The sequence below is a fragment of the Columba livia genome, chromosome Z (assembly GCF_036013475.1).
Source record: "Columba livia isolate bColLiv1 breed racing homer chromosome Z, bColLiv1.pat.W.v2, whole genome shotgun sequence".
Lineage (NCBI taxonomy): Eukaryota > Metazoa > Chordata > Aves > Columbiformes > Columbidae > Columba > Columba livia.
Genome location: NC_088642.1, coordinates 55,484,177 through 55,511,474, shown reverse-complemented (window position 1 = coordinate 55,511,474; position 27,298 = coordinate 55,484,177). Strand labels below are relative to the sequence as shown.

At 39.5% G+C, this 27,298-nt stretch overlaps 1 protein-coding gene across 6 annotated transcripts in view; it reads left to right on the top strand.

Moving 5' to 3' along the window:
* Positions 1 to 18,848, top strand: part of LOC102086479 (transducin-like enhancer protein 4) — a 98,608-nt gene extending 79,760 nt beyond the window's left edge. For 5 of the 6 annotated variants that reach the window (XM_065045929.1, XM_065045926.1, XM_065045927.1 and 2 more), the window contains 12 exons: positions 4,835 to 4,954; positions 5,501 to 5,554; positions 6,211 to 6,363; positions 7,633 to 7,765; positions 8,093 to 8,286; positions 8,475 to 8,551; positions 12,151 to 12,400; positions 13,485 to 13,732; positions 14,681 to 14,828; positions 15,434 to 15,584; positions 15,904 to 15,980; positions 17,095 to 18,848. In XM_065045929.1, coding sequence (XP_064902001.1) covers positions 4,835 to 4,954; positions 5,501 to 5,554; positions 6,211 to 6,363; positions 7,633 to 7,765; positions 8,093 to 8,286; positions 8,475 to 8,551; positions 12,151 to 12,400; positions 13,485 to 13,732; positions 14,681 to 14,828; positions 15,434 to 15,584; positions 15,904 to 15,980; positions 17,095 to 17,202 — 1,713 coding nt within the window. In that variant the 3' untranslated portion in view covers positions 17,203 to 18,848. The remainder of the gene's footprint in view (positions 1 to 4,834; positions 4,955 to 5,500; positions 5,555 to 6,210; positions 6,364 to 7,632; positions 7,766 to 8,092; positions 8,287 to 8,474; positions 8,552 to 12,150; positions 12,401 to 13,484; positions 13,733 to 14,680; positions 14,829 to 15,433; positions 15,585 to 15,903; positions 15,981 to 17,094) is intronic. The other variant, XM_065045928.1, reaches the window with a different exon arrangement.
* Positions 18,849 to 27,298: the final 8,450 nt, after the last annotated feature.

The following is a 27,298-nucleotide window of genomic DNA, read 5'->3' as shown; positions in this document are numbered from 1 at the left end:
GTTTTTCTTCCTGGGCTCGTTGGGCTGTGCTGGACAGCCCCTTACTCTCACCCACGTGTTCCTTACACCCTGTCCTGTCACATCTCTGGTGGGACTTGTCCCACCTCATGCTACTCATTACTCACCAGAGCAGTCTTAGTCTCATCCCTGGAGTGTCGGAAGTTGCCACACTGCTTTTTTTTTTATTTTTTTTTTTCCACGTTTCTGATTTAAGCATATGGTTTAATTTTAGAGAGCTAAGTGGTCCAAGCCCAAGCCTGGCATGGTGCCAGAGTCCAAGCTCCAGTGCTGGTATGTCCATCTATAACATGGGCCCCAGCCAACCAAGCGGCATTACTGCCTGGTCATTTCCCTGCAATGCATATTGTATCAGTTTTTATAGTTTCTTTTATACTTTCAACAGACTTTATAACACCAATAATGTCATTCAGATAATTATACTGTAATTGACCTTAGCATTGAGCATCCTTGGCTTTTACTGCAGTTTGCTTAATACTTCAGGATGGTCAATTATCTTGTAATTCCCACTTTGTTGGGAATTATTGTTTTAATTATTGCACTCCAAATACATCATTTTGGTGTAGTAGTAAGGGTACGCTGGGGAATGATCATATTCATGAATGCTTTAAAGAGTTACCAGCTTTATCATGTGGGAGGGCTTTTCATCCTGTCATCTCTAGTCATTACTTTTAACACTGATTTCATTTAATTATCAGTTAGTCTGCTCAGGCCGGGTCTTCATCTGCGGGAGCTAACATATGGGGACTTGGGGCTTGCAGGATTTGAGAGCAGTTGGATGGTTGTACAATCAGACCATGTTATTTTCTTTTTTGCCATGTGACAGCATGAGTCATCTATGTTAATGCAAGTAAATTCAAGTGGAATTTCGGAGTAAAATGGTGAAATAGTTTTTTTTTCCTTTTCTGAGCAATTTGAAGTAGTAGTTATCTCAAATAGATAACAAGCATGCTGGTGTTTGCCCTGTTACCAGTGAGAATTTTATGGTTGCGCAAGCAGCTTATATAGCCCTCTTTATGTTCATTTAATTTGTGCCAGTGCGACACAGGTGCCAGGAGGAGTGCTCTGCCAGTGTCAGGGAGAAAACTGAGTGGTCCATGTGGTGGGAGATCTTTTCAGTTAGGACTGCCCAAAACAGAGACTGAAGCATAACGTGCCATGCTTTACAGCCTAATGCAAAAGATAATATGGGCCCAGCACTAGAAACACACTGTTCCGCTTCTTAAGCAAATTATGTGAACAAGGCAGTGTGCTCAGCCTTTCTCTAAATGTATCTGTTCAGAGTTTTTTGGCAGCATTCTGTGGTGTATTTAGCATGAACAAAAACGTCCTACCTAAGCAGAATATGAAAAAATGGTGTGTTTTGCTAAACCAGAAACTAAATTTAACCTACCTTCACTAAAGAATATTTTTCCTGTGTCTGATTTAATTATTATATGTGAGCAAACCCAGTGTTGTTTAGTAGAAAAATGCTACTCTCTAGTAATTAACACATTTATTGAAGAAAACAGCAGTGTGAAAAGACTTTATTTCTCTATAAATTTTAATAGTTACTAAAATGAGGATTCTGGCCCATTAAGTTACAGCCTGCCAAGTCATAATGCTGAATCACTTCATTTCTCTAAGTAGCTATCCTATTCTAGCATCTTAAAGGCAGCTGTTAGGAGATCACTGATGTTTTAATCAAGGAACAGAGAAGAGTCTGACAGCCAAACAGTGCACTTCAGTGGAGGTTTTCTTCCACAGTGTGCAACTATAAGGACCTCTTTTGGAGTACTGTAGACTTGCACACTCAGGTGCCAAGGTGTGGATATGTATAGGATTATATGTAGGAATTTTATGTCAGTGCAAACCAGAAGGTCATTGTTACATCCCAGTATTTCTTACTGAAGTTAGATCCTTACAAGTGCTTATAAGCACAAAAGCTGTTGCATAAATAGTGGCAACTCAGTATGGGTAGTAATGTTGTCCCTCACACACTGAGAATAGTAGGTGTTAGGTCCATAGGACAATCTAGGCCATAGCTCCTTGTCCTAACTACATTAAGTGTCTTTATGACTTAGCATCAGTAATAAATTTAGCTCTGTTGGCACCAGTACCAGAGAACCAATGAGTCAGAAATCTTTAGGTGAAAGATGCATTACATGTTGAAGGGAAAAGAAGCTGGTACTGCAGGGGTTTTGATTGACTGGCTTCATGCAAGGAAAGGCATAGGACAGTTAAAATTCAGGATGTTTTGATTTGTTCTGTACTAATTGATTCTTGAGGCAAAATAATGTTAGTCCTAGTACACTGGCCAAATTCCAGCTTGGGAAATGAGATTCTGCCTGCTGTCAGTAGCTGAGTTGTCTGTGTTTTTCTGCTAACACTAGGTGAGATACCGCAGCAAGATCTTTTCATACAAGTATCAGGTCTGATCCAGCTTTGAAGCAGTGAAGCCATTAAGCAGTGTGCATTGCCCCAGTGCCCGATGTGCTCATCCTTTATGTGCTAGTGGTAATTAGCTACTTTATCATTCTGGTAGGGAGCTTTAATTTATTACTTTATTAAGCAGTGAAATCAAAGATTAAAATTATATCTATAGCACATAGCTAACTAGATTGTGAAAAATGAAACTATATGTTTTCAAATTCATGAAAATAAATATTTCTATTTAAATAAGTGCAGTAGTTTACTTTAATTCGTTAGACACCACTCTAATTTGTAGTTTAGTAGTGATTATTTTTCTTCGTTTTAAAGCAAATTGCCTTCTGTAGGGTGAAGTTGAGAAATAATGAATTGAATTCACATTGCAAGCTACTGACTCCTAAATTGTAAATGAATATAAATGTAATAGGAGCATACTATTAAAATCTTTCGCAAAATACTATGCTCTCTCATTGCAGTACACAAATACATTTTTTAAGCCATCAGTTCATTTGATGTTGTATTTCTGCTTGCCCTTTATTTTAATGGCTTCCATGCCTACTGCCACTGCTGTCTCCAAATGTCTTAACATGTGTTGCCTCTTCAGAGCAAAAAATAACATTTTTGATTTTTGTCATTTACTATAATAGTTGAATAATGATTTGCTTTAAAGCTAAATAAGTGAACTTATTTTAAGATATATTTGCTCAATATAGGAAATCTTTGTCTACCTGTTTTATACCATTGTGGGGAGAGGGAGATGTGGGCAGGCAGACAAATGGGAAAGGCACAGGCTGTGTTCAGCACTTTGTTCTAAAATTTTTATTTCCACTGGGTGATTTAGAGGGTAGTTAGCAACCAGTTATCCAATCAAAAAGATGGAAGATTTTTGCAAATTCCAGTGTTCATTAATGTGAGCTACTGTTGACAAGAACTGGAAATTTTAGAGAAGTGGAAAGGAGGACCTGAGTGTCCCAACAGGAGCAATGTGCCTTCACGTGACTTGGGCAACAACCACAGTTTAACTTCTGGTAAGTGTTCGTAATCCTTACCAGAAGTTTGTGGTGTAGTAAGCTAAGGAAAAGAAGAAATTCAGTAATAGTGACAGAGCAGAAGTTGCACAATGTAGATGCTAATTTATTGGTTTGTGTTCCTGGTAGAAGCTGTGAAAAGTGGCTAGGGAGGTATGCAGAGAAAACCCCAAAATCAACTTGCCATGTTGCACAGTTTTATGTGGAGCAACAGCTGTCCGTAGTGCATGGAGGAAGAAAGCCAAAACCTGTATTCCTGGATGAATGGGAGGATCTAAAATCTGGCAGTAAGGACCTCTTCGGTTGTTTTTCCTCCCACCCCCTTATAGAAGGAGGACAGAGAGATGGCAACAGTCAGCAGGGTTTCAACTGAAAATTACTCTCATCTTCATTTCTGTCAGCTCCAATTCTGCAAAATGCCTGAACACATCCTTACTTATGTACGTTTAAATGTTGACTTCAGTGTGAGATAAAGTTTAGTGCATGCTTTCATGTGTTCTTGAACTAGGGCCAAAAGCTGGTGCTGCTAAAGTGAGTCCTAGAGGGAACTTTGCATCTTTCATTACTTCTTTTTTTGTATACCAAGACACAGGCTCCACCAAGCTCTGCAAATGTGGTAGGAATTGATAAATGTTGCCTGCCTTGTTGAAAGGAGTAAAGCAGAATTGTTGGATGACAATGCATGAAGTTTGTGTTCACTGCCTTGCTCTCCTGTCCCATATGCGTGCTCTTTAATCACCATTACTAAGCAAGGGCTGCTGTGTGGCAAGAGACTCACTGACCCACTGTATTGTTTTTCCATCTACTGTAGGCACAGCCTGTGATTGTAAACAGCACCAAAATAAAAGGAGTTTAGGTGTTTTATCCTGTTCTTTCCTGCTGCAAGACTGTTCAGAAGCTCACTTCTTTCTTTGCTAGAAATCTTCATTCGAATGTTTGCTGAAGCGTGACTTACCTTGAGCCACTTTGTTCTCCTTGATTTACAAGGGCAAACATACACACATACACACCCATCCTCTTCTTCTGGGAGTGTTGATTTAACCTTGCATATTTGTAGAGGAAACAAGCCAAAGCCAGGCCGTTGCACAGTGTTCATTAAATAGTCCAAAGCAGCTCTACATTCTTACCATTGACACTGCGGTTAGCATCTATGATCTGTCGGCTGATCGCCTTTATCAGTATATCTTGCAATGCGTTGTGCACTTTTAATACCAGACACTTGCTGAGTAGCTATCACAGATTAAAACTCAAAGCGCTATCTGTAAGAACAACTCCAAACCATACTATCAAGTTAGGTTGTACTGAGGGATAGTGACAAATGAACCACTGTTTTGAATGTGCATCTGACAATGTTTTCTCCTTCTCTTTTCTGACTGCAGAGCTCTTCTGTATCTCCCTCAGCCAGTTTCAGAACAGCAGAAAAGCACAGAAATTCAACAGATTATTCTTCAGATAGTAAAAAACAGAAAACAGAAGAGAAGGAAATAGCAGCTCGTTATGTGAGTAAATTCCTGTATTATGCTTTGTCAAACTTAAGTGTGGATTCACCTGATTCCTGATGCACAACTCATTTTATAATTGATGGTCAGATTTTTAACTGGTTCTTGCTGCTTGCCTCTAGCATCTATGCAAGGTGGAAAGTTTCAGTGTGTAGGACTGATAGTGTTTTTAGCAATATAAATACAGCTGACAGGTGAATGAAGAGGACTGCACATCAGTTAGGCTGGGACTTGGTAGATCTACACTCTAGCTTGGCTCTACTTCTCGGTGCAGTGCCACTTTGGATGAGGATTTTCATCCTGTGTTCATGTTCACCCATGTGAAAACAGGGAAGAATACTATATGTGTGGCAGACTGTTAAGGAGGAGCCCTATAGGTGACTTAAATATTATAATTTTATTACCACATAAAGCTTGGTAAAAGTAAATGCTATGTTGCATAGTTGTGAGCAGCCTTGCATTTTATTGGTTTATTTTTTCCTAGTACTTAAGAGATGTTGAGATATTAAATAAATGTTCTTAACACATAATGATTTGTCATTGCAGGACAGTGATGCTGAAAAGAGTGATGACAACTTGGTAGTTGATGTTTCCAATGAGGTATACACAATAGTGGATTTTGTACCTTACAGTGGGGATTTTAGGGTTGTCTTCAGTCATTTCTGTGCATATTTGGTATATGAATAAGATTACAGCCTTGGCCTTCGTAAAGTAGCTTGAAATGCCTGAAGGAATCTAATCCGGGGTCTTTCTTTAGAATGCAAATGGGTTCTGTGACACTTATTTCCACAAAGGAACTTTTTGTTTCTTGTATGAACCGAAGTCTGCTTGAGACATTTGAAGCCAGCCCAGAACAGCAGATAGGATGCAGCTTGTAACAGTGTCCGTGTTTTCTTTCACTCTGGCCGTGACTTCATTTGTGAACTTTATCAGGTCTGTCAAGTGCCTCAAACCTTTTCAATCAGTCACCTGACAAATCAGATTTACTTCCCTATTTCAGTATTCATAGATTTTTAGCATTATTTTTCATGGTTAATGGCATCAAACTTTAAGACTTCCTTTAGAAAAAAAAGAAGTTGGAAGTTGTCTTTCATTGTCCTTCTTGATTTTACAATTTTATCAGCTAAATCAACTACAGACTGAACGAAGATGTCAATTTTTTATGATAGATCTTCATTCCAAAGTGAGAACTGCTCAAGACAAGCACTAGTGGCTAGTATGAAGTTTTTATACTAACGCTCATTACTGATGTTTAGGATCCTTCCTCTCCCCGGGGGAGCCCAGCACACTCTCCACGGGAGAATGGCTTGGACAAGACTCGACTGCTGAAGAAAGATGCACCAATTAGTCCAGCGTCTATTGCATCCTCCAGCAGCACTCCTTCCTCCAAATCCAAAGAACTTAGCCTTGTAAGTGCTTCAAAATGCTCCTGACCCATGATCACATGCCGTTACACTGCTTACTGAATTTCTGTCTGGGCACAATTTGGATTTCCATGGTGCTATCAGTAAAGCACAGTGAAGCATCAATGTAAAATTTGTTTAATTTATCTCTTCAAGAAAATTTAATAAAATAATAATGAGAAAGTCCACAGCCTTTTTTTTGGGATAGAAAGAGGTTATTTCACTGGTGGTGTGGATAGATGATAGATGTGCTGTGCTGAGAGATGTTTTTCTCCTCCCCCATACGAAAAACTGTCATTCTGAGAATAAATAAGAGTACACAGGGGTTCCTTGAGCTGTTTTCCTGTACTGTGGTTTATAGCAAATTCATTTCCCTGCTTGGATGTGATTTGGTTGTTAGCATTGTTTGAATTACTGGGCCATATACAGCAACAATAATTTTTATTTTCTATCTAAAAAGTAATCTGTCATTTTACAAGAGCCTTCCTTGACTTGCATTGCAAATCACAATGCAAAAATAAAAAAAAAAAGAGCTGCCTGCAAGTCAGGGGTATACTTTCCTTTCCTGTTTGTGACCACAGTTAATCACCTTCCTGAGCTGCACAGTAGCTCCCCTCTCAGTTTTTCACAGGTCAGGGTACACGATTATTTAAAGAAATAAAATAAATAAAAAAGGAAGCTTAAAGTGAATGTACTGCTCAGGAGGGGTGATGGAATGACAGGTTCAGGCCAAGAAGTCAGTGGTTTGTCTGATGAACAAGCTTGTCACAAGAGCAGCACTGCACAGTTCCTGATTTTATACCCATCACTGTCGCCATCCTGTGTTTCCAGCACCACATTTGGGCATGAGTTCTTGGGTCAGTTGTAGGGTTTTTTCTGCTCTTCTTGTCCAGCTAGCAGCGATGTCTCACAGAAACTCATAGTCTGAATGGCAGCAGGTCCACCATGAGCAGAATGAGACCACCGACAAATTTCACTTATGCTGGCAATGTAATTGTCAGACAGTGATAATTTTGAGACATGGATCTCATTTTGAATCATACAAATTTCCCCAGCGAGGAAATCTGTGAAGGCTGTAGTTATTCCCGAAGCCAGTTCATATTTTCAGTGTCTCTGCAACTTCCCTTTGTTGCCAGGGACTGTTGAAACCCAAACCCAAAAGCTAAATATCACTAGTTGTGCACACTCTGGTTGTTGTCAGCTCTCTTTCTAACTGCTAGCTGAAAAAGTGAAATAACTAACAATCTGTCTTCCTTTTTCCTTTCTGGTGATTAGAATGAGAAATCTACCACTCCTGTGTCTAAATCAAATACCCCAACTCCACGGACTGATGCTCCAACTCCAGGCAGCAACTCCACTCCCGGACTGAGGCCGGTGCCTGGCAAACCCCCAGGTGTGGACCCGCTAGGTTAGTGTCTGTACATTTTGATGGTGTGAAATGGTGGCCATTCATCCCTAACGAGGCTCCCTCTAAATCTACAGTGATGAGGCAGTACATTAAAGCTGCTTAAACTGGATGGCAAGCTGGTGGTCAGCACTTATAATACAACTTGTATATTTATATTTATATTATTATTTATATTTATATTTATATTTATATTTATATTTATATTTATATTTATATTTATATTTATATTTATATTTATATTTATATATTTTATTGTTGGCCAAACTCACGTTTCATCTGATGGGTCTGGGCTGGCTGTGTGACTTCTCCCTTTTTTCCCCTGAATAGCTTCAGGTTTAAGGACACCTATGGCAGTGCCATGTCCTTATCCTACTCCTTTTGGGATTGTGCCGCATGCTGGTATGAATGGGGAGCTGACCAGCCCTGGAGCTGCCTACGCCGGTCTACACAATATTTCCCCTCAAATGAGTGCAGCAGCTGCAGCAGCAGCAGCTGCAGCAGCTTACGGGAGATCTCCGGTGGTAAGTGTTTGCCACTGGGTGCGTTTGGTCTTGAGAACAGTTCATATTAAACGTAAGACCTGTGGTGTTAAATCCAGTTCAGTATTTTTGTAATTTGGGGAGTTTGCTGTAGAGAACATGAATTAAATAGTCTTTCTTTGCTTTCCATCTTTAATACACCTTTTTGTTTTGCTTGGGGAAAACTACAGGTTGGTTTTGATCCACATCATCACATGCGAGTCCCAGGCATCCCTCCCAATCTCACAGGCATCCCAGGAGGAAAACCGTGAGTATCAAACATCCAACTTTAGAAGTCAGTTGTCTCTTGAAGTTGTGTTTCCTTGCTGGTTGGAATTCCCCTTATTACTGAAAACTATTGTGTGGATAGGATAAATATAGCGATTTGGCAAGGACAGGAGAAACACTGTTTAATTTTGAAGTCGCATTTTTTAAATAGATTTTGAAGACTAATAGCAGCCAACAAGGACTGGGTAGTATACTGTAAAGGAGACGAAAATAAGTGGAAAAAGTAGCTGAACTTTGAAGAAGTGTTGCATACTGAATCTGACTGGTTGGCCTTACATGGAAATGCAAACTGGAATGGGATCTTGGCTTTCCATCTCCACTGCACTCTGCTTTTCAGTTTAAAAAAATGATTTCTTTGTTCACAGAAGCCTTGCAATTACTTGCAAACTTATCAGCTGCTGTAAACAGCAGGATGCAGAGAACAGAACACTCAGTGTTTTGTTTGGTTGAAAATACTAAGAATTATATCATGATATTCAAATTCATCCTTGATGGAACTGACCATAAAAAGTGACCTGCTGTACCAGGCCTCACTTGATGTGAGCCTTGGAAAAAGAATTACACAAAAGAACTCTCTGTTCACAGTCCTCTTGAGTTAGAGAGAGGAAAAAAATAAAACGATGATGCAAACCATATCGATCCAGATTTTATGTAAGGGTTTTCAAGTTTCACTTCTTGCGTGATGCTTGTGGGCAACTGTGGCCAGCTAATATTGGAGAGTTTGAAGGACAGGAAATGTCTTTGCCATTCCTTATGTATGAACTTGTTTGTGAAGGAGTGGTTGTGGGGGTCATCACACACTTGCATGCATGCGAGTAAATGCATACGCTTACCTGCTGGTGGGCTTGTGGACATGCAAAATTAATAACATGTCAAGGTGACAAGCAGTCAGTCCTAGTGCCTGTAACTCCTCTTACACATAATGTGTCACACAATTCATAAACCATTTCCATCTCTCTTAGGCATCACACACTAGTTACCACCTCAAGTTGACTTTCCTACTAGTTTCGGCACACCTGTAGCTGGCTATGTAAGGAGAGTCTGGAAATTGGTGTGCAGCAGTTTCTAGACCAGCTGTTTGTATTAAAGTTTCTGTGGGGCATGGATCTTCATCCTGCATATGCAGCAGGCACTTCAAAATGCTTTGATGTAATGTTCAAATGTTCTCTGGGTTCAAGGTCATCCTTGGTGGAGTCGGTCGCCCGGAAGGAAAGGTGACCAGCTCTCCCAGGCTTTGCTTGCTGTGGTCTGAGAAACAGCAACACCAGGGGCACAGGGATGTCCCTGCTTATGTCTCACTTGAGTTAGAGATGGAGGGAAGAAAACAGGAGGCAAACTGACATCAAACTGCTTCAATTCTGGTGCATCTCCAAGGTTTTTGAATATTGTTGACGTATTGGTGACTCTTCTAAACATTTAAATATAACTGTCATTTGTCTGCCATAGGGCCTGAAACTTTTAAAATCTGTGGTGGTTTTAGCATGATTGCATTGATTTTTCTTCATCTGAAGTGCATTATTTTTCACAGCTGTCATTCAGGATTGTTGCTTTCTTATTTACTCTTCCATTTCCTTTAGAGCAAAAGTTGTGTAAATTCTCCTCACTGTTGATTGTTGGTTGAAATGGAGGAGACAGCATGTGGCACATCAGGGATCTGGCCCCTAATAACTCTCTTTTCACTTTGGAGATGTATCGAAATGCTGAGGATTGTACAATATATAAATAGAGAAGGTAGCTAATGTGAAAAGAAGAAAAAAAATGCTCGCCAGGTGTTCGTAGTGTCAGATATTTGTAAGATATTTAGAGTACTTCAAATAAGCAAATGCAGTGTTAGTTCTCAGAGTGAAAAAAAAGCCCACTTTACCACAAATGAAACCAAACAACAAAGCAACAGTTTAATCACATGTGTTGATACGGAGTAATGAATAGAGTGTGAATAATGTAGTCACAGATCACTCTAGATCTAAGCTTTATTTCCCTGTGTAATTTATAAGCATGCTAAAAATCACTTTGGCTGATACAGTCTCCGTGTTCAACATGGCTCTGCAGAGAGTGACTGCATACAGAAATCAGAAAAAAAGTTATAATGAAGTTCCACTTGTTTTGTTAGAGATACAGGTGACCGTCAGCTGCTTTTTTCAGTACCTTACTGCAATGAACAGGAATTAGGGAGATAACAAGGAAGATATTTCAGATTTCTGCAATGATAATCCAACTGTAATTCTACTGATACAGACAGCTTGCTGCTTCTGACAGCCACAAAAATCTGTCCTACCCTTTCCTGAATGTGTTTAACGTCAAAAAATGGAGAATGATGATATGATCTGTCACTCAGATCTGCCAGAACAAGAAACAGAGCACAGGGTGAGAAGAGTATGTAAAGCCGTGGGAATAGGGCAGAAAGGTGAAAATGCAGTTGTGTTTTGTCCCACTGAAAATGGTTGTTCTAGTGTTAATGCACCATGAATCTTAAATAACAGATTCAGTAGTTGAACTATGAAGACTGTTGTCTTCAGTGACTTTGAAGAAACAGTTAAGGAAGTGATCTTCCTAATTATTGTCATTAAGTTATTTTTGTGAGCTCTTTTCTTCCCACCATTATCAGGATGGCTTTTTCATCTGTACTGTGGTGATTTTTCAGGTCTAAGGAAATTAAAAGCCTAAGGAAATTAAGCACAACTTGATGTGTAGGTGAACCCTCTTATAAAGTTTGTACTTTTATATTACGTGTGGTGTGTCAGGTAACATCTAAGAACAAGACAATTTCACAACCTAACTGTTCTCCCTGGAAAATATTTTGAGATGAAGCTGTTGATAGTTATTCACAGGTGGCACAACTCGCAGTCACACAGCACATTCTTTCTCAGTGAGAGCCCTCATTCTGGCAAGAGAAATTGGGATTTGTAGTTGTTCTGTCAGGTCCACACACACCACCTCAAAAAAAAAAAAAAAAAAAGTGAGCCCAAAAGGAGGAAAAAAAAATCCATTGTATTTTTTTTGCTTGTCTGTCATGTCAGATGTCAGCAAGCATGCCTTGAGGACCAAACTCTTTAATGGTGGAGGTTTCACTGCACCTTTAGGGACAGTGCTGGGCAGTTTTGCTCGAGGTGCATGGGACCTGACAGAGCTTTTGGGGTAACATGGCAGCACTCCAGCTGAAATTTACACATTAGAGGCAGTAAGGGAGCAAGCAGATGTCCCCTGGCACTCAGCTACCTTCCATGCTCTGCAGCAGCCAGCCAACTATTTCTGTCTTGAGGGTGTCCTGACCCGACCTTCCTTCCTTTCTCTGCATGTGGTTGTCTCCTCATGCCCCACATTTAAGAGCAGTGTCGTGTATCCTCACTCATGCCAGAAACCATCATTGCATGAGCTGTGAAAGCTCATTTGATTGGTATATGGAGCTTGAGTTTCCATGTTAAGTGGAAAGCGCTTTGAGGTTTTATACTTCACATGATTAAAAAGATCGCAAAAGGAACTGAGTGCACAATCTGAGTGCCTGCAGTGGAAACACAACTTTAATTCTGTTTTCATAATGGGCTTGCAGAAGAACTCCTTAAATCTTTTTTCTCCCCTCAGAGCATACTCATTTCACGTAAGTGCAGATGGTCAGATGCAGCCAGTTCCTTTCCCTCCTGATGCCCTCATCGGTCCAGGAATCCCTCGCCATGCCCGTCAGATCAACACTCTGAACCACGGAGAAGTGGTGTGTGCAGTTACCATCAGCAACCCCACGAGACACGTGTACACGGGTGGGAAGGGGTGCGTCAAAGTCTGGGACATCAGCCACCCTGGCAACAAGAGCCCTGTGTCTCAGCTGGACTGCCTGGTAGGTGAACAGCAGCATATGACAGCGAAAGAAGATCAGTTGTGTTAGGATTGAAATGCTGCTAAGGCACAAAAAACAGTGGCTACTTGAGTGCTGTCATTGGTACCGAAGCTCAATATTCCATTTGTAATTTTGTTGTTTCTTTTAGAACTGAGTTTGAAGTATGTTCATGGTCGTATTTGTGGGTTCCCCCCCCACTCGCAATGAATCAAAACGTCTTTAATATCCTAAAATTGTATTGGTAGAGGGAAAGATCAAAGGCAGCACGGCAAATATTGTTTATGAACTTTGACATTTGTTGGCAATCTTAAAGCTTGATATTCTGTCATACTAAAAATTGCTGTCTTGCAGCTGTATTCTCCAAGAATATTTGAAGGTTGTGTCATGTATTTTGTGTCTGTATATGTGTGCGAATGCATTTCCCCATCTTAATGTGACAATTAAAAATATACCTGAGTGTTATTCACAAATTATTTGAATGTGCTAACAAGATGAACCATTGTTAGCAGCTTTTTTAGTGTCATTTACCAGTTCTTGGTAAGATGTTGCATCTTGTTACAGAGGCATTAAAATGAGAACTATGCAGCACATGTAGATGTATAATGAATTGCTATACAAGCTGCTGCACAAATGAAGAAAATTGCCCAAATATTTTCCTCTGACATCTCCTAGATGGTGGCACCAGGTCTCTCTGGAATGGGGGAGGGGGCGGGTGTGCAGGGAATTTGGTACTCCCCCATGCTGAGAGGTTAATGTGCTGAAATAAACAGAGTATGAAAATGTAACTTTCTCTACAAGCTATTGAATACAGCTATCTTGAATTGTTTTGGGCTGGGTTCAGGTCTTTGCATTTTGATGCTAATTAAGATTAAATATCTCTCACTACTGAATTTTGTAGATCAAGTTTAAGTACTTCCCTAATGTCATGTAATTTTCTGGCATTAATACGCTTTATCATTGTCATAAGTATAAATGGCTCATTAAAACCAGGAGGGAATACAGTACTTTTATGGATTTCTGCTTTCATGTTAATGCTGTTTTCCTTTCCTCATGAGTAATCTGTTGATGGCTTCTGTCTCCACAGAACAGAGATAACTACATCCGTTCCTGCAGATTGCTCCCCGACGGCCGCACCCTAATTGTTGGTGGGGAAGCCAGCACGTTATCCATTTGGGACCTGGCAGCTCCAACCCCGCGCATCAAAGCAGAGCTGACATCTTCAGCTCCAGCTTGCTATGCCCTGGCTATCAGCCCTGATTCCAAGGTTTGCTTCTCCTGCTGTAGCGATGGGAACATCGCAGTGTGGGATCTCCATAACCAGACTTTAGTAAGGTAAGTCAACAGAACGGGATCATCAGGTTGTGAAGAATTAATTAAACATGGCCTGACAGTCTCTTCTGCGTATGTATGCCACTTTCTCCATTGTATCTGCGTAGCTCCTTTCAGTATTTCATTGGTAGGCAATAGCCATGGTAATACCTTGACAAAAGTCTACATAATTGTTTATATATTTTGAGAGTTTCTTAATTCTAGGCCTGTTGAGCAGCCCCAAAACTATAATTTCCTCAGATCAGCTGATGTTGACACTGCTGTACGTTCTTTGAATAGATAAGGATTTTGTTTCCATGTAATACACTGTGCTCACACTCCAGCCTCTTTAATCAGTGCTCCAGCAAATATGTCTTGGATAAAAATGTCTGTAAATTACTGCATTGCAAACTTAGGATCTCAGGGGTATGAGTTGCTGCACAACACTAATGTACAGTAAACTAGGAGCCAGTCACACAGCTTCTCTGCACACTGCACTGTATGTTGCTACATGTAACATTTCAGTATTGTATATAAAGTCAAGCTTTTACTCCCTGATGTTCCCATTTAGACCACTTTTTCCCCAACTTTGTTGGTGACCTGCAGGTTCTTAAATGAGGTGAATTTTGACAATCATACCACGTTGCTTTGTGAAGGTGGGGTATTTTCAGTTAAATAGGGGATGTCACACAGCAGCAAAGATCCCCAGACTATCTGACTTGTGAAGTGTGCTTTTGAAATGAAATTAGTGCTTGGCTGTCTGGCCTGATTGCTTCATCAATTCATCACAAAACTCATGTGGTTGGCCCTGAGTTTATATTAATCTCAGATTGCTGTTGGAATCTATGTTAGTGTTGTCTTCAGTGACTGCATGTCAGGGACTGAAAGAAAAAAGAGATGCTTTGTATACATGCTCATGTATACGACTCTTTCCAGTGCGAGAATGTAGATATCTTCTTTCAACATTTTCAGGCAATTTCAGGGCCACACGGATGGAGCAAGCTGTATTGACATTTCTAATGATGGCACCAAACTATGGACAGGAGGCTTGGACAATACAGTCAGATCCTGGGATCTCAGAGAAGGGCGGCAGCTACAGCAACATGACTTCACATCACAGGTTCAATCTCAGGAGCTTTAACATGTTCAGAAAAATCTGTCATGGTTTTCAAAAACAAGGACTTTTATTTTTTGTGGGTTTTGTTTCTTTGGTTTTGTTTGTTTCTTTAAAGCAAACTGAAAGAGAATTCCAAGGAATTTTAGACTTAGTCTTTCACTTTTTACACCTTTTTTTTTTAATATGGTAGCTAAACATCTTTCTGGATTATAACTGTTTGACAGATTATTACTTTTTTCATGAAAGTAGTGGATAATCCCTTTTAAAAAAGAATTGCCAGATTAAAGTGTTCTTGTGTGCGATCTGTTCCTTTTTCTGTAGATTTTTGTTCAAAAATATTTTATGAAAATACTTGTAAATGCCGTGAGGTAAGCTAGGACATTAACTTTTATAGCTTGATTCAGTGCTTTGCTATTACAATTATAATTCAGCTTTCTTTACGTGAACTAGTTTATCTTGATTACTATAGTAATTGTATTATCATGTTTTTAAAACCGTGATAGCCCAAAGTGTGTTTTTGCATAGTGTTAACAGTGTAACAGGAGTCAGTTTTGAATATCTCAGGCTCATTCCTTTCCTGACTGAAGCATGTGCTGTGCTAATTCCAGATCTTCTCACTGGGCTACTGTCCAACTGGTGAGTGGTTGGCAGTGGGAATGGAAAACAGCAATGTCGAGGTGCTGCACGTTACTAAGCCGGACAAGTACCAGCTGCATCTTCATGAAAGCTGTGTGTTGTCACTCAAATTTGCTCACTGTGGTAAGCAAATCTTTCTATGCCAGTGTTTTCCCTCCTGAGAAGTTCAAGATGACCTTTAAATGAAAGTAGGGGTATAGTTCAAAATTAGATGTTGTATCTAAGTATTAAAAATATTTTTAAAATTCAATGTGACTGCTTTTGCATATGAACTGCTTATGTTGTGATTGAACATCGTAGTGCAACCAGGTGAAAATGTGACTGTTCTTTGAATATATTTTCCATTAATGTGTGAGTGCATTCTTCTTACGATTAATCTGTTTCTTGGGGTGCATTCCTTGAAAACAAAATGCAACAATAACATTGAAACAATCTGTTGCAGGCAAATGGTTTGTAAGCACTGGAAAAGATAATCTTCTTAATGCCTGGAGAACACCTTATGGAGCCAGTATATTCCAGGTAATAATCTCCTAAAAGCTGTTTTCCACATATGTTACAGTGCAGTAGAGCTGCACATTGCAGGGTCTGTCATTAGCTTAAGGAGTTTTTAAATGGAAATTCTGGGCTAATTACTGTGTTCCTATGTTACAGACTTTGTCTGTAATTAAAGAGAGATACACTTTTATCCTTTCAAACATTTGAGTAATTTAGCTCTTAAAATAAATTAGCCCTTTGATCTAAAATTGTTTTTAATATTCTTCTTTCTCACCTCACCTTCTTGTGCATATTGCTGTAGTAGTCCTGTAATACAGTACCCAGGTCATGTTGTTAAGTGAGCATTCACTGAAAGTCCAAAAATGTAGCTGAAACAGTGAAAGTCATATTCAACACATGCATATTTCTGAAGTCAGTGAATTGGACAGTCTGAAGACTGTATCCTTGTGGAGGGATCCCTGTGGAGTGTAACTGGAAGTTGTAACACTTCTATAGCCTTTAATCCCTCTGTGCCCAATTCTAATGGCACTTCAGTGCCGTTAAGGAGAAGTGGGATTTTTGGCATGTCCTTCTCTCTTCCACTTGCAAATACCTCTAGGTTGGGAATTTTTTTAATTGAGCTGACCAGTGTTCAGGTTTAAAGGGTCAGGTCTCACCTGTGCTGGTACCTGCTGTGTCTCACCATTGGGGACAACGCAGTTTGCCTTGGCATGAGAAAGCTGAGGTGTGAGTTTTCTTAGTGGAGAGTATTTGGCTCTGGAACAACCTCCCACAGAAAGCCCAAGTTGTCCTAACAAGTGCACATCTTGCCGAAAACTGATGTTAAAACCCCAGTGAAGCTTTCTTAATGAGGGGCCGAGAAGGAAACTTCCTGTGCAGCGAAGCAGAGGTTTATTGGCAAAAACTTTGCATGAGTGGGAAGTGTTTAGCTCTTGAAGTGACAGGCAGAAAAGAATGCAGACATATGTTATGTAAAGAAAATATGCACTAAAACAGCGAGAAAAATGTGACAATACGTACAAATCATCTCAGAAAAGACAGAAAAGCTGCGAGAGACAGAGCCACTGCATCCTGGTGTATCCTGTGGATGGTAAAGAAGTAATTTTCTTTTTCTTTTTTTTTCTTTTGTGTCTTGTAGTCCAAAGAATCCTCATCTGTGCTTAGCTGTGATATCTCTGTGGATGACAAATACATTGTCACTGGCTCTGGGGACAAGAAAGCTACAGTCTATGAAGTTATTTATTAGAGACAAATCTGAATGCAGACAGAACTCCTTCTCCTAGCACTTTGCTGTATATTCCTTTTTTCGGTTTCTAAACTGAGAACTTAAATGCTCATCACAGTTGTGGAATTTATTTTTACCTTCTTAACTTGCTATTGATTTGTGAATGCTCATTAAGAACTTGTGATACCAAATTGTCAGATAGCTACTTGGCAGAAGATGGAATAAGCATACTTACCAGTAAACTTGACTCTTTAATTATGTATTATAGCTGTAATGTATTTATTTTGTTTAAAGAAGGCTTTCTAACAATGAACTGACTAAATAAAGCTGTCTGGCCCGGCTTTAGTTTGAAAGATGCATTGTATACTTTGTGTTTTTACAGACGGATAAATTGGGGATCTTGGAGAAGGATGTTCAAGAGATAGTTAAAGTTACACTAGATAGACTTGTAGTTTCTATTTAAAAGAAAAAGAAAAGAAAAAAAAAAAAACACAACAAACCACACACTTTGTTATATTTTTTAGTCCTGTTCTTGGATGAGACCTCTAAGTGTTATTACAGTATAATTATTTGGTGGGAAGATGCTGTATCTTAACTATTTTAGACAGTCTTGGAAACTTAGGAAGTTGCAAACTGTAGCCAGTAATCTACATGCCTGTGATGAATGGCAAATTCAGTTCACATCTAAATTAAATTCACTTTAAGTAAGAATGTGCTGATTTATATATTTGCAATGTTAATATAGCATCTTGTGTACAGATTTGTTCTCAATGCTTTTCTGTTGATAAACATAAAGCATTTTGGTGTCAAGCTAGGTTTTTTAATATAAACACCTCTCTTTGTTATATTGTAGAGAGTACAATAAGTTGCCTCAAAGAGTCACCTTTGTTACTTCTGGAAACTTTTGCAATGTTTCCTTGAAAATGGGGATATGTGTCTTTGGGCAATTTTTCAATTACAAGAGATTATGAAAATTATTTGATATGTTCTTTGGAAACTGCACTGAAATAAGGATGGATGCCTACCAATATACAAACTACAAAAGCAATGACCTCCAAGGTAGGATTTACAAGAGTACTCATTCCGACATGCTAAAAGGAATGGATTCTTATTGGGATGAGGACTTGCTTTGTTCGCCAGCAGTTCAATCCAAGTCTTGATTGGATGTCTCTAAAACGGACGCAGACTGAGCCATTGTGCCAGAGACAACGTGTTATCTTTTTATGTTGTTGTTGTTGCTGTTAAACTATGACCTGTGACTTTTTTTTTTTTGAATGCTTTAAAAAAAAAAAAATCTTTAAGTCTGTGGATCTGCTGATGTACAGTGCCTTTGCTGCTATGGATCAAAATCAAAAGACCCGTGTAGATAAATCTTATTGTATAAGTAGAAAATTACTTAATTTCATACTAGAAATGGATTGATGCTGCAAGTTAAAATGGACTGTTCATTGAAGTTCCAAATGTGGTAGCAAAAAATGGTGTCTTAAGTGCTTAGTGTTTGATGTCATTAACAGTTTCGTAATACTCTACATTGTAGAAAGATTTTGATACTAAACTGTGTCATTGTACATAGTTCTAATGCATTGTATTGACCACAAGTACTTCTATATGGTAGATTATTGTTTGTGCATTCAGACTTTTAAGCATTAAACATAAGTAACTTCTAAGATGCATTTTTCTATTTTTTTCACCTCCCTCATTCTTTTAATGCATTATAATCTCAGTTATGTGTGCAGCATGCTGTCTGTAAGGACAACAGACATTCAGTCACAGAGCATGCCACTACAGATACTTTGAAGTTTTGTCACTGGCAGACAATGTAGAGGCTCGCAAAATTTTTCTGAGCTGGCAAAATCAATGGATTTATAGTTTCGCAAGTGACCTGACTGCAGTGATTCTGAACTTTGGGCGTGTCACCTAGGAGTTTGTCACATTGCATTTGTGCAGTTTCTCATCCGGTACAAAGCTTTATGTTACCCATACCTTGGAAAGCATGAAATTAGGGGTGATTCCGACTCCCGTGCCTGCTGAAGAATGTGGAGTGCAGCAGGATGTGGGGAGTGGTGTTGCACTGGAGCATCACGCCTGGGTTTCCTCATCCAGAGCTAAAACTTGTTCACGCCTGTGCAAAGGCTTCTGTTGACTACAGTTCATTTTACATGGAGAATTCAACATAGCTTCCATTGTGCTGAGACACAGTTTGAAGTGAAATGGGGAGATCAATTAATATACTGTTGAAGGGGCGAGGGGGAGAAGTTGTGCCGTTTGTAACAGGAGAAAAGGAAATGGAAAAAATCCAAAGGGAAATCGGAATTAAACCTTTCTCTTGTACCCCATTTCTGAAAAGCAACGTTGTGCATGTTGGAAACTCCCAGGTGTGTAAGCCTGCCCTGCAGTGACGTGTGAGCCCTTGGTGATCACTGGTACAGGAACCCAGGCTAAGAAGTTCTTTTAGTTTTTTCAAAATGCAAAAACAAGGCTTAAGTTGATGAGGCCATTTATCTATACTGTGAGTGACTGGGTAATACTTGCTGATGGAGGAGAGTGTAGATGGAGGTTTACCTCAGAGCTATCAGTTTCCTTAGAGTTAACAGTGAAGAATTTTCTGGATGTCCCCTAGAATAATACAAGTTTTCACTCGTATTGAGGTTCTGTATTACTTAGTACAATAATGCTTCATAAAGGTAAACATGGTACAGATGCTTTCTGTTAATTGTTACTCTTGTCTGAAGAGATATAATTTACCTCTTATAAATACCACATTGGAAACACCTTTTATTTTCAAAGCCATTCAGAAATTTAAAAGGCTAGGCTGTACTCCATTTGTGAACAAAAGAGAAACCACCTACTTAATTTTTGCAGAGGATGTTATATTTTTATGTAGTAGTTCAGGCATGAAAGATTATTTAAAGCCCTTAAGATAAAGCCTGCCTTTAAAGAGAAGAAAACATTTCATACTCCTGAATTTGTACGAGAGCTAGTTTTGACAGCGGAGTAATATACTTTTAAAGCATGATGCCATATATCTGCTTATTAATGTTTGTACTGATGGCTTGTAAACAGTCTAGGAATTAAATGCTTTAATCCAGGATTACTGCAGCTAAATGTGTAATCATCCTAATTTTTTTCCCCTTCAGGGCTCAGTGCAAGTGAGAAGTGGTGCAGAGCAACTTCCTGGTTTCTAGTTAAGCATACTTAGGCATATCTTCCTTTTTCATTCCTTAGTTTCAGCACTGCAGAGCACCATTTTGTCCAAATTGTTTTGTTACAGATGTTTCTTGCACCACAGACAATTGGCCAGCGTACTCCGTGTTAAAGGTACAACTATCGCTTTCTCTATTCTTCTTCTTCTCTCAAATGTTTTTAGTGCAATGATACATTAAGAAAGCCATTTTTTTCTAATCTTTCTGTCCTTTCTGACTGGTCAGTATAAATATGTTTAAGGGGTATATTTTCCATAGTATTTTCTAAAAATATGCAATTTTAAGTTATATTTTTAAGTTACAGTTCTTCTGCTTGTTCATAGCCAAGAGTTATTTTTCTCTTCTGTTTCTTTTTAAACTACTTAATTATGTTAAAAGGAAAAAAAAATATTTTACTGGCTGTGATCTTCCTTTATGAGGAGTTTTTAAGTCTGTACTGGAATAGTTCAAATTAGATTTTGTGTTTGTTTTTTACTGTAGCACCTGAAACACATAGGGAATTCCTTCTTCCTGAAATATTGGTGGTTGTGTCAAAGAAACAGGAGGATAGCTATGCAAGTCTACGTGTATCTAGAATGTCTTCTAGAGAAACACACATCAGATCCTTTGCACAAATCAGGTCATCTCTGCTGAAGACAGTAATGCTCCGGTGATTTACACAGCTGAAAATTTACCTCACTGCTGTAGGCATAGAGGACCCAATCAGCCCATTTGGATTGGGGTTTTTTATTTGTTTTTATTTTGGCCCTTTAAGCCTCTTCTGTTTTTCTACTAGTATGTTGATTTGTGATCATCCCTACCAAAATCCTTATGTGACTAGCTTCTACTCAAGAATTTATGCTCTGAAAGAAAAGCAAGAAAAAAATTGTTAAATTAAATATGCTGAAGTTTCTGTATGTCCAGGAGTCAGGAAATTCGAAGCAGTAGCTTGGTCTGCAACTGCTTCTCATTTGCATTGAATATGCTACATCTTTGTGACACCGAATTAGCACTGAATACAGCATTACAAAATACACTTTAGAACATCAAATATGGCTTCTGAGAAAAATGTCACTTTGAATTTTTCAGAGCAAATGCACTCTGAAGAGCTCAGCCAAAGAACTGCTCTTATGTAGGGTACGTGGGAGGAGTAGCCACATTTGGTACTGAAGACCTTTTCTGATAATTAACATTTTGTAGTGACCACAGTGACACAGTACCGCTGGAAAGGGTTGGGCAGTGTGGACTTGATGTGCAGCCAAGCAGTTCTGCCATATATTTACATGATCATCCCCTTCCCAGGCATAGCAGGAGATGAATCCTGGAGTACTGTGCTGTAGAAGATCATCTCTGACAAGCTCTTAAATAATGCACCTGCCGCGTCTGCTTTTGAACCAAGAGTTACTGAACATAACTCTTGAGATTTCACGTTTCTTCCGGTATTTGGAGTATGCTGTTTCCACCTCACAGCAAGAAATTTTTATGTCAGAACCAATAAATGTTCTTACTCTTACCAAATGATTTTCTGTCCTGGTTACAAGGAAACAGAATTATAGGGTCTTTTTTTATTATTAAAAATGGTGTTGTCTGACATTTACAACATGTCCATAAACGTGCCATCAAGTGCAAAGAGGCTCTTCTGAGGGGTCACTTTGACTCACATAGTTACATTATAAAATATTGTTGCAGAAATACAAATTTCTTTTTGTTTTGGAGGGGATTAACCTGTGATACTGTATTCACAGTATACACATTAAGGGGGGCACTGTTTAGTAGTTACTCCTGTACTTGTGATTTGGACTTAGCCATTTACCCCCAGAATGCTAAAATGCATCTGAAGGGTAAAATCAGTAAGTACAAATATTTAAAGCTTTTTTAAAAAATTCTGCTCTTCTGCAGTAATTATATTGACCCAAACTGTCTTTTAATGTCATATCAAGGTAAGCATCTGTATTACACCTTCTTTTCATATTCAAATAAAGGAAGGGGTGGAGGAATTTAAAGCTAATCTTTACCTTTCAATCAAATCTATTATTTAAAAGTTACCCCAACACTTGTGCTTGGAGGAGTAATTGTCTTGGTTTTATTATCATTATTCTTGGAGGATCTTTTCACAAATGTGCTGTGGCAAAATCCGCAAGAATGCTGTAAAGGGAGATAGGTGATATGCCTGCTGTTAAAAGCCATGTTTTAGACCATGCTATTGCCATAAGAAAGAAGTCAGTGTGACTTGGTGGTCGAACCTATTACCTTATTTCCCAAGCAAAAACAAATACAGACATTTTGGAAGTATATTTAAATGCATTCCAATGTCTCTCCAGTATGGCTTTGAGGAGTTTCAGCAACTGCATGTTGATTTTCTTACTGCAATTTAGGATGCGCTTGATGCAAGGAGTGGTACATAGCGATGAGTGGGGTCCCAGGGCCACAGGCAGGAGGTGCCATGTGGAATGAGCTGCTTTGCTCTCCGCTGCCTGTCATGTAGACAAATTATTTGCTTGAGCCCTATGTAAAGTGTTTTTTGTGTTATTCTACATGAAAGGCATTATCTAAAGGCTAAATATCTGTTCTTTACAAAAATTTGTCAGAACTGTATTGAAATATAGGGAGACATTTTCTGTTGGGGAAAGAACAAAGGAGGACCTCTGGGGAATCAAGGATTTCAACCCCTTAACAAGCACCGTAAATGTGCAAATGAGACGGTTGTACCGCTGCATCATAAACTGTCAGTCTTCTGCCTAGTAGCTGGGGTGGGGAGAAAAAAAAATCTAAAATAAATGGTGTGAAGATAATAAACTTCTCTGTTTTTCAGCATGGTTTAAAGGTGTTAGATATGAAGTCCCAATTTACATTCATTTTAGAATGAATAAACATGAATCCTTTTATAATATTAATGATGGCATGGCTAGCTGTCTTACAAAAAATAGTGCTGTTGAAAGAATGAGTATAGTTACAAGGCTTTCTTCTCTCCAACACGTGAAACAATATTATACCAAAAATCTTCTAATTTACAGTATAATCTCCTAAGTGTGGACAGTGATGTTAATACTTCAATGAAAACAGGTTTTTCAAAGCAACATTAGTGTTAGCCCCCCTTCTTTTCCTGATTAAAAAAGTTCCCACCTCCATTGTAAATTAGCTGATTTCATTCAAGCTTTTAACAGCCAGAATAACTTCTCTATGTCATATTAATTTTAGGGGTTTTTTTTTGGGGGGTGTGACTCTGCTGTTATTTTCTCAGTCCTTCCTCCCCCACTGAGAACCTTCCTGAAGCTGGTATTCAGTGTTCAAAATATGCTGTTGCTTGTGGCTTGGTCTTGATTTTGGGGGTCGCTCAGCGAATGGGAATGGAAAGCATTTGCAGGATTTGGCTGACTTTTACAACTACTGTGACAGCTGTTACAGACTCATTTATGCCTTTTTCTTCCTCTGAGCAGTCTTAAATAAAAGGTTGCGGTAGGAGCAGTCCTCTGTCTAGCTGACCCTCCTGCTTTACCAAGTTTCACAGGTGCTCATCAGCTGGAAATGACAGACGAGGAGAAGGAGCTGGGAGTCCGAGCTGGGCTTGGCATGGCAGCAGGAGACAGCCGTGAGAGAGACAAATGTGACCTAGGATGTGTCAGGAGAGGCATTTGCAGCAGAGATAGAGAAGTATTGCGGCCATTATTCATGGCATGGGCGAGACCCTGCCTGGAATAGTAAGTACAAACCTGGTTGCCAGTATTGAAAAAATGTGTTTGAAAATGGAACTGATAGGGAGAAGGGCCTACTGGGCAGACTGGAAAATCAAAGGAATGGAGAACATGGCATGTAAGGAAGGCCTGTGTCCTTCCAATCTATCAAACTGGCAGACCGAGAACAGATACATTTGTCCTCTAAAAATGCTTCAGATGTCTATTCATCAAGGCTGTTATACTGAGAGATAATGCTAGCGTGGAAAACAAGTGAGCAAAACAGTTTAACCTGGAATTAAAGAGGCACCTGTTAGAGCAAGGGGCACCTGGAGTGGGTTTGCAATCTAGAGACTGTGGAGAACAAAAGCAGATTGATTTTAAGATGAGGGTGCATTGGGGTGCATAGCCCATAGGTCTCTTCCAGTCCTACATACATGCTTGACCTGCTTATATAAAGGATGTATAATGGTAATGGAATGAAGGGATGTTTATTTTGAAAAGAAGTTTGGTTTGAGAGAGGGAGAAGAGGAAGGTGGGTGAAGAGAGAAGGGCTGTCAAACAGAGAACACTCATTTGGAGTGTTTCTCTGCAGCTGAAAAATGAGCACTTCTCCCTAGGTCTATTTATTATGACACTGCTTATCTAAAAACAATAGTTAAAAAGAAAACTACACATTATTCAAGCTCTAATGCAGCGTGTTGCAGCCTTCTTAGACTCGCTGGGTTTGTACTCCATCAGCCCAGACAGGTGATCTGGTTTCTTTTATAAGTCAAAGTGTTTGGATTTTTCTGAGCTTGGAGATACAGCAGATGCTCCTCCTCCCCACATCTGTCACTGGTCATGTCCATAGCACTTGGGCTCAGTGGTGTTTCCCCGACCGCAGCTATGCAGACTGATAGCTGTAAACTGCTCAGAATAACAGCAAGGGAAGAGAGGGGAGATAATTTTGGCTGCACAGGAGGGAGGCAAGATGATTACAGCTAGGTGTAGTCAGTTGTACTGGCTGCAGCTGTGCCCTGCTGTGAGACATGTGGCTCGAGGACAAGGATTGCCGAGGATCCCTTCACTTACCATGTCTGGAAGAATAGGGGAAAATGGTATTAACAGCCAAATTGTTCCATGTGAAACACAGGCAGTATTCTCATGCCAGGCTGAATTTTACCAGCCTTGCCTTCTAGATCAGGTATTTCTTAATGCCTAGCAAATGCAAAATTTCTGAGCCTGCCACAAGTATTTGTATACTTAGGTCTGGGCACGTTTGCAGCTGGAAGGATGTGAACATGCATGTACAGGCTTGATGGATCACCAGGAGTGTTGTTTCATACCAACTAACTTATTTTCTTTCTGCAGCTGAACATCTGTTCACCAGAGAAATCATTATCAGCCATCCTGCATAGCTTTTCAAATAACTTGTTTAATGGAACAGTGTCCAATGGTAACAATACAAGAAAACTTTGAGCTGAGTTTGATTGGCCTCACACCAGTTTTAGGTATGACAAAAAAACAGGAGTCTGATGCTATTGAAGTTAGGTACCTTGAATGGTATCCAACTGGAATGCAGCAGGTTGGTAGAGGAACATACAGAAGAAATGAAATAAATGAAGGCTGAATTTTCTTACGCAGAAAAATGTCATGAGGCTAACTACGTGCTATATTTAAAAAAAAAAAAAAAAAAAAAAAAAGAGAAGAACGACCCTCTGTTTTCCTGCACCTTTAATGTACAATAAAAGAGCAAAAGCACCTGTGCTTGGTTGCTTCTCTGTAACTTTTCATCACACTGTTTCACTGGATTATAAGAGGAGACTGCTGAAGACTTTGCTGGGGACCTAAGAGGATAATGTGACTACTGCTAGCTATGTGGTAACACTTACTCCTGACATCATTTATAGCAGCTTTCCCTCAGGGAATCGCCTAATATAACTCGTGACATTTATATAGCACCTTTGTCCAGTGCACTTGACAAACCACAGGCACAGTCCAGGGAAAATGTTATTTATTGCTGAATTCCAGCCATTCCTGGGACTGGTGAGAGGTAGCTACTTAGCAGAGAAAGCATATGCACTAAGAAGTAAGTAACTCCATATGCTTTTGAAAGTACAGGGTAGCTACTTCTTCTTGTTAGTAAAGATGAGATGTGTTCCATGATGCACTTGGTCATGTGAGCAAGTTTTGATAATCCCTCGTGTTTGTCACCTGTTTCCTAACCCAGTCGTTTGCACTGTGGTAGTACGATTTCTTGAGAAGGAGGGAGGACATGAAATGATTGTGGAGCATTTAGATTCCCCTTGTTAACTTTTAGTGAAATACTGACCCACCTTGGCAGCACTGTAATATTGGAGACTTAAGGAGCATATTGTCAGGCTTTTCTGCCTGGCAGCCTTAGCTCTCTGCACACAGATGGGCTCTGACTTCAGGGGCATAATACATGGCTTTCACCCTCGGGTGGTCCCCACTACATCTCTCTCGGGCAGCTCTGTGACCTTCAGCCTTACAGGCATTCCCATGCCTGTGGTAATGGCATGAGAGGCCAGGAAGTCTGCCTTTGTCCTAAAGCATCTAAAACAATTGTGTCCTGGACTGGTTGTCAAATGGGAGCATTTTGAGTCCTTAAAAGGGCTTTTCTCTCAGCCATTGTCAGCTCATCTGGGGTATACCCTTTCTCTGAGCTATAATCTCAGTGAGTCTTTCAGGAAAGGATTTTTTAATTTTATATCGTTTCCTGATAATCTTTTTCTATTTAAAAATAAAGAAGTTTGATGCAGGCCCTTCACCTTCTTGGGACAGCTCTCTATTGTGTCTAACCAAAGCCTCCAAGCACCTTGGCAATTTCTGCGTGTACTGTACTTGCAGCTCAACAAAATGTGGAAATCTTTTCATTATAGTTTTTGTAATGCCTGGCATAATTGAACAAAGGAGAGTAAGAGAGTTAATTCCTTTAGGAATGTTACTGAATTTATTCAAAACGTATGGGATTGGAGGTAAAGGAACGTACTTAATTTTTGTACCTTTTACCTCACATCTCTGTGGCCCTTGCAGCCCAGTGTTGGTTTGTGACAGCATATTCTTTAGGGGAAAAAAAAAAAAGAGTTCCTGTTCCAGATTTACTGTTCAAGCTACTCAGTCACAGTGCATGTGCTGCATAGTCCTATTTACTAGCCCAAATGGATGAATGTTGTCCTATTATTTGTTTTTCGCTTCATTTTGCAACATTTCCTCAATAGAGGAAAGGGTTTGTGTCCAAAGAAGGGCAACAAAGATGAT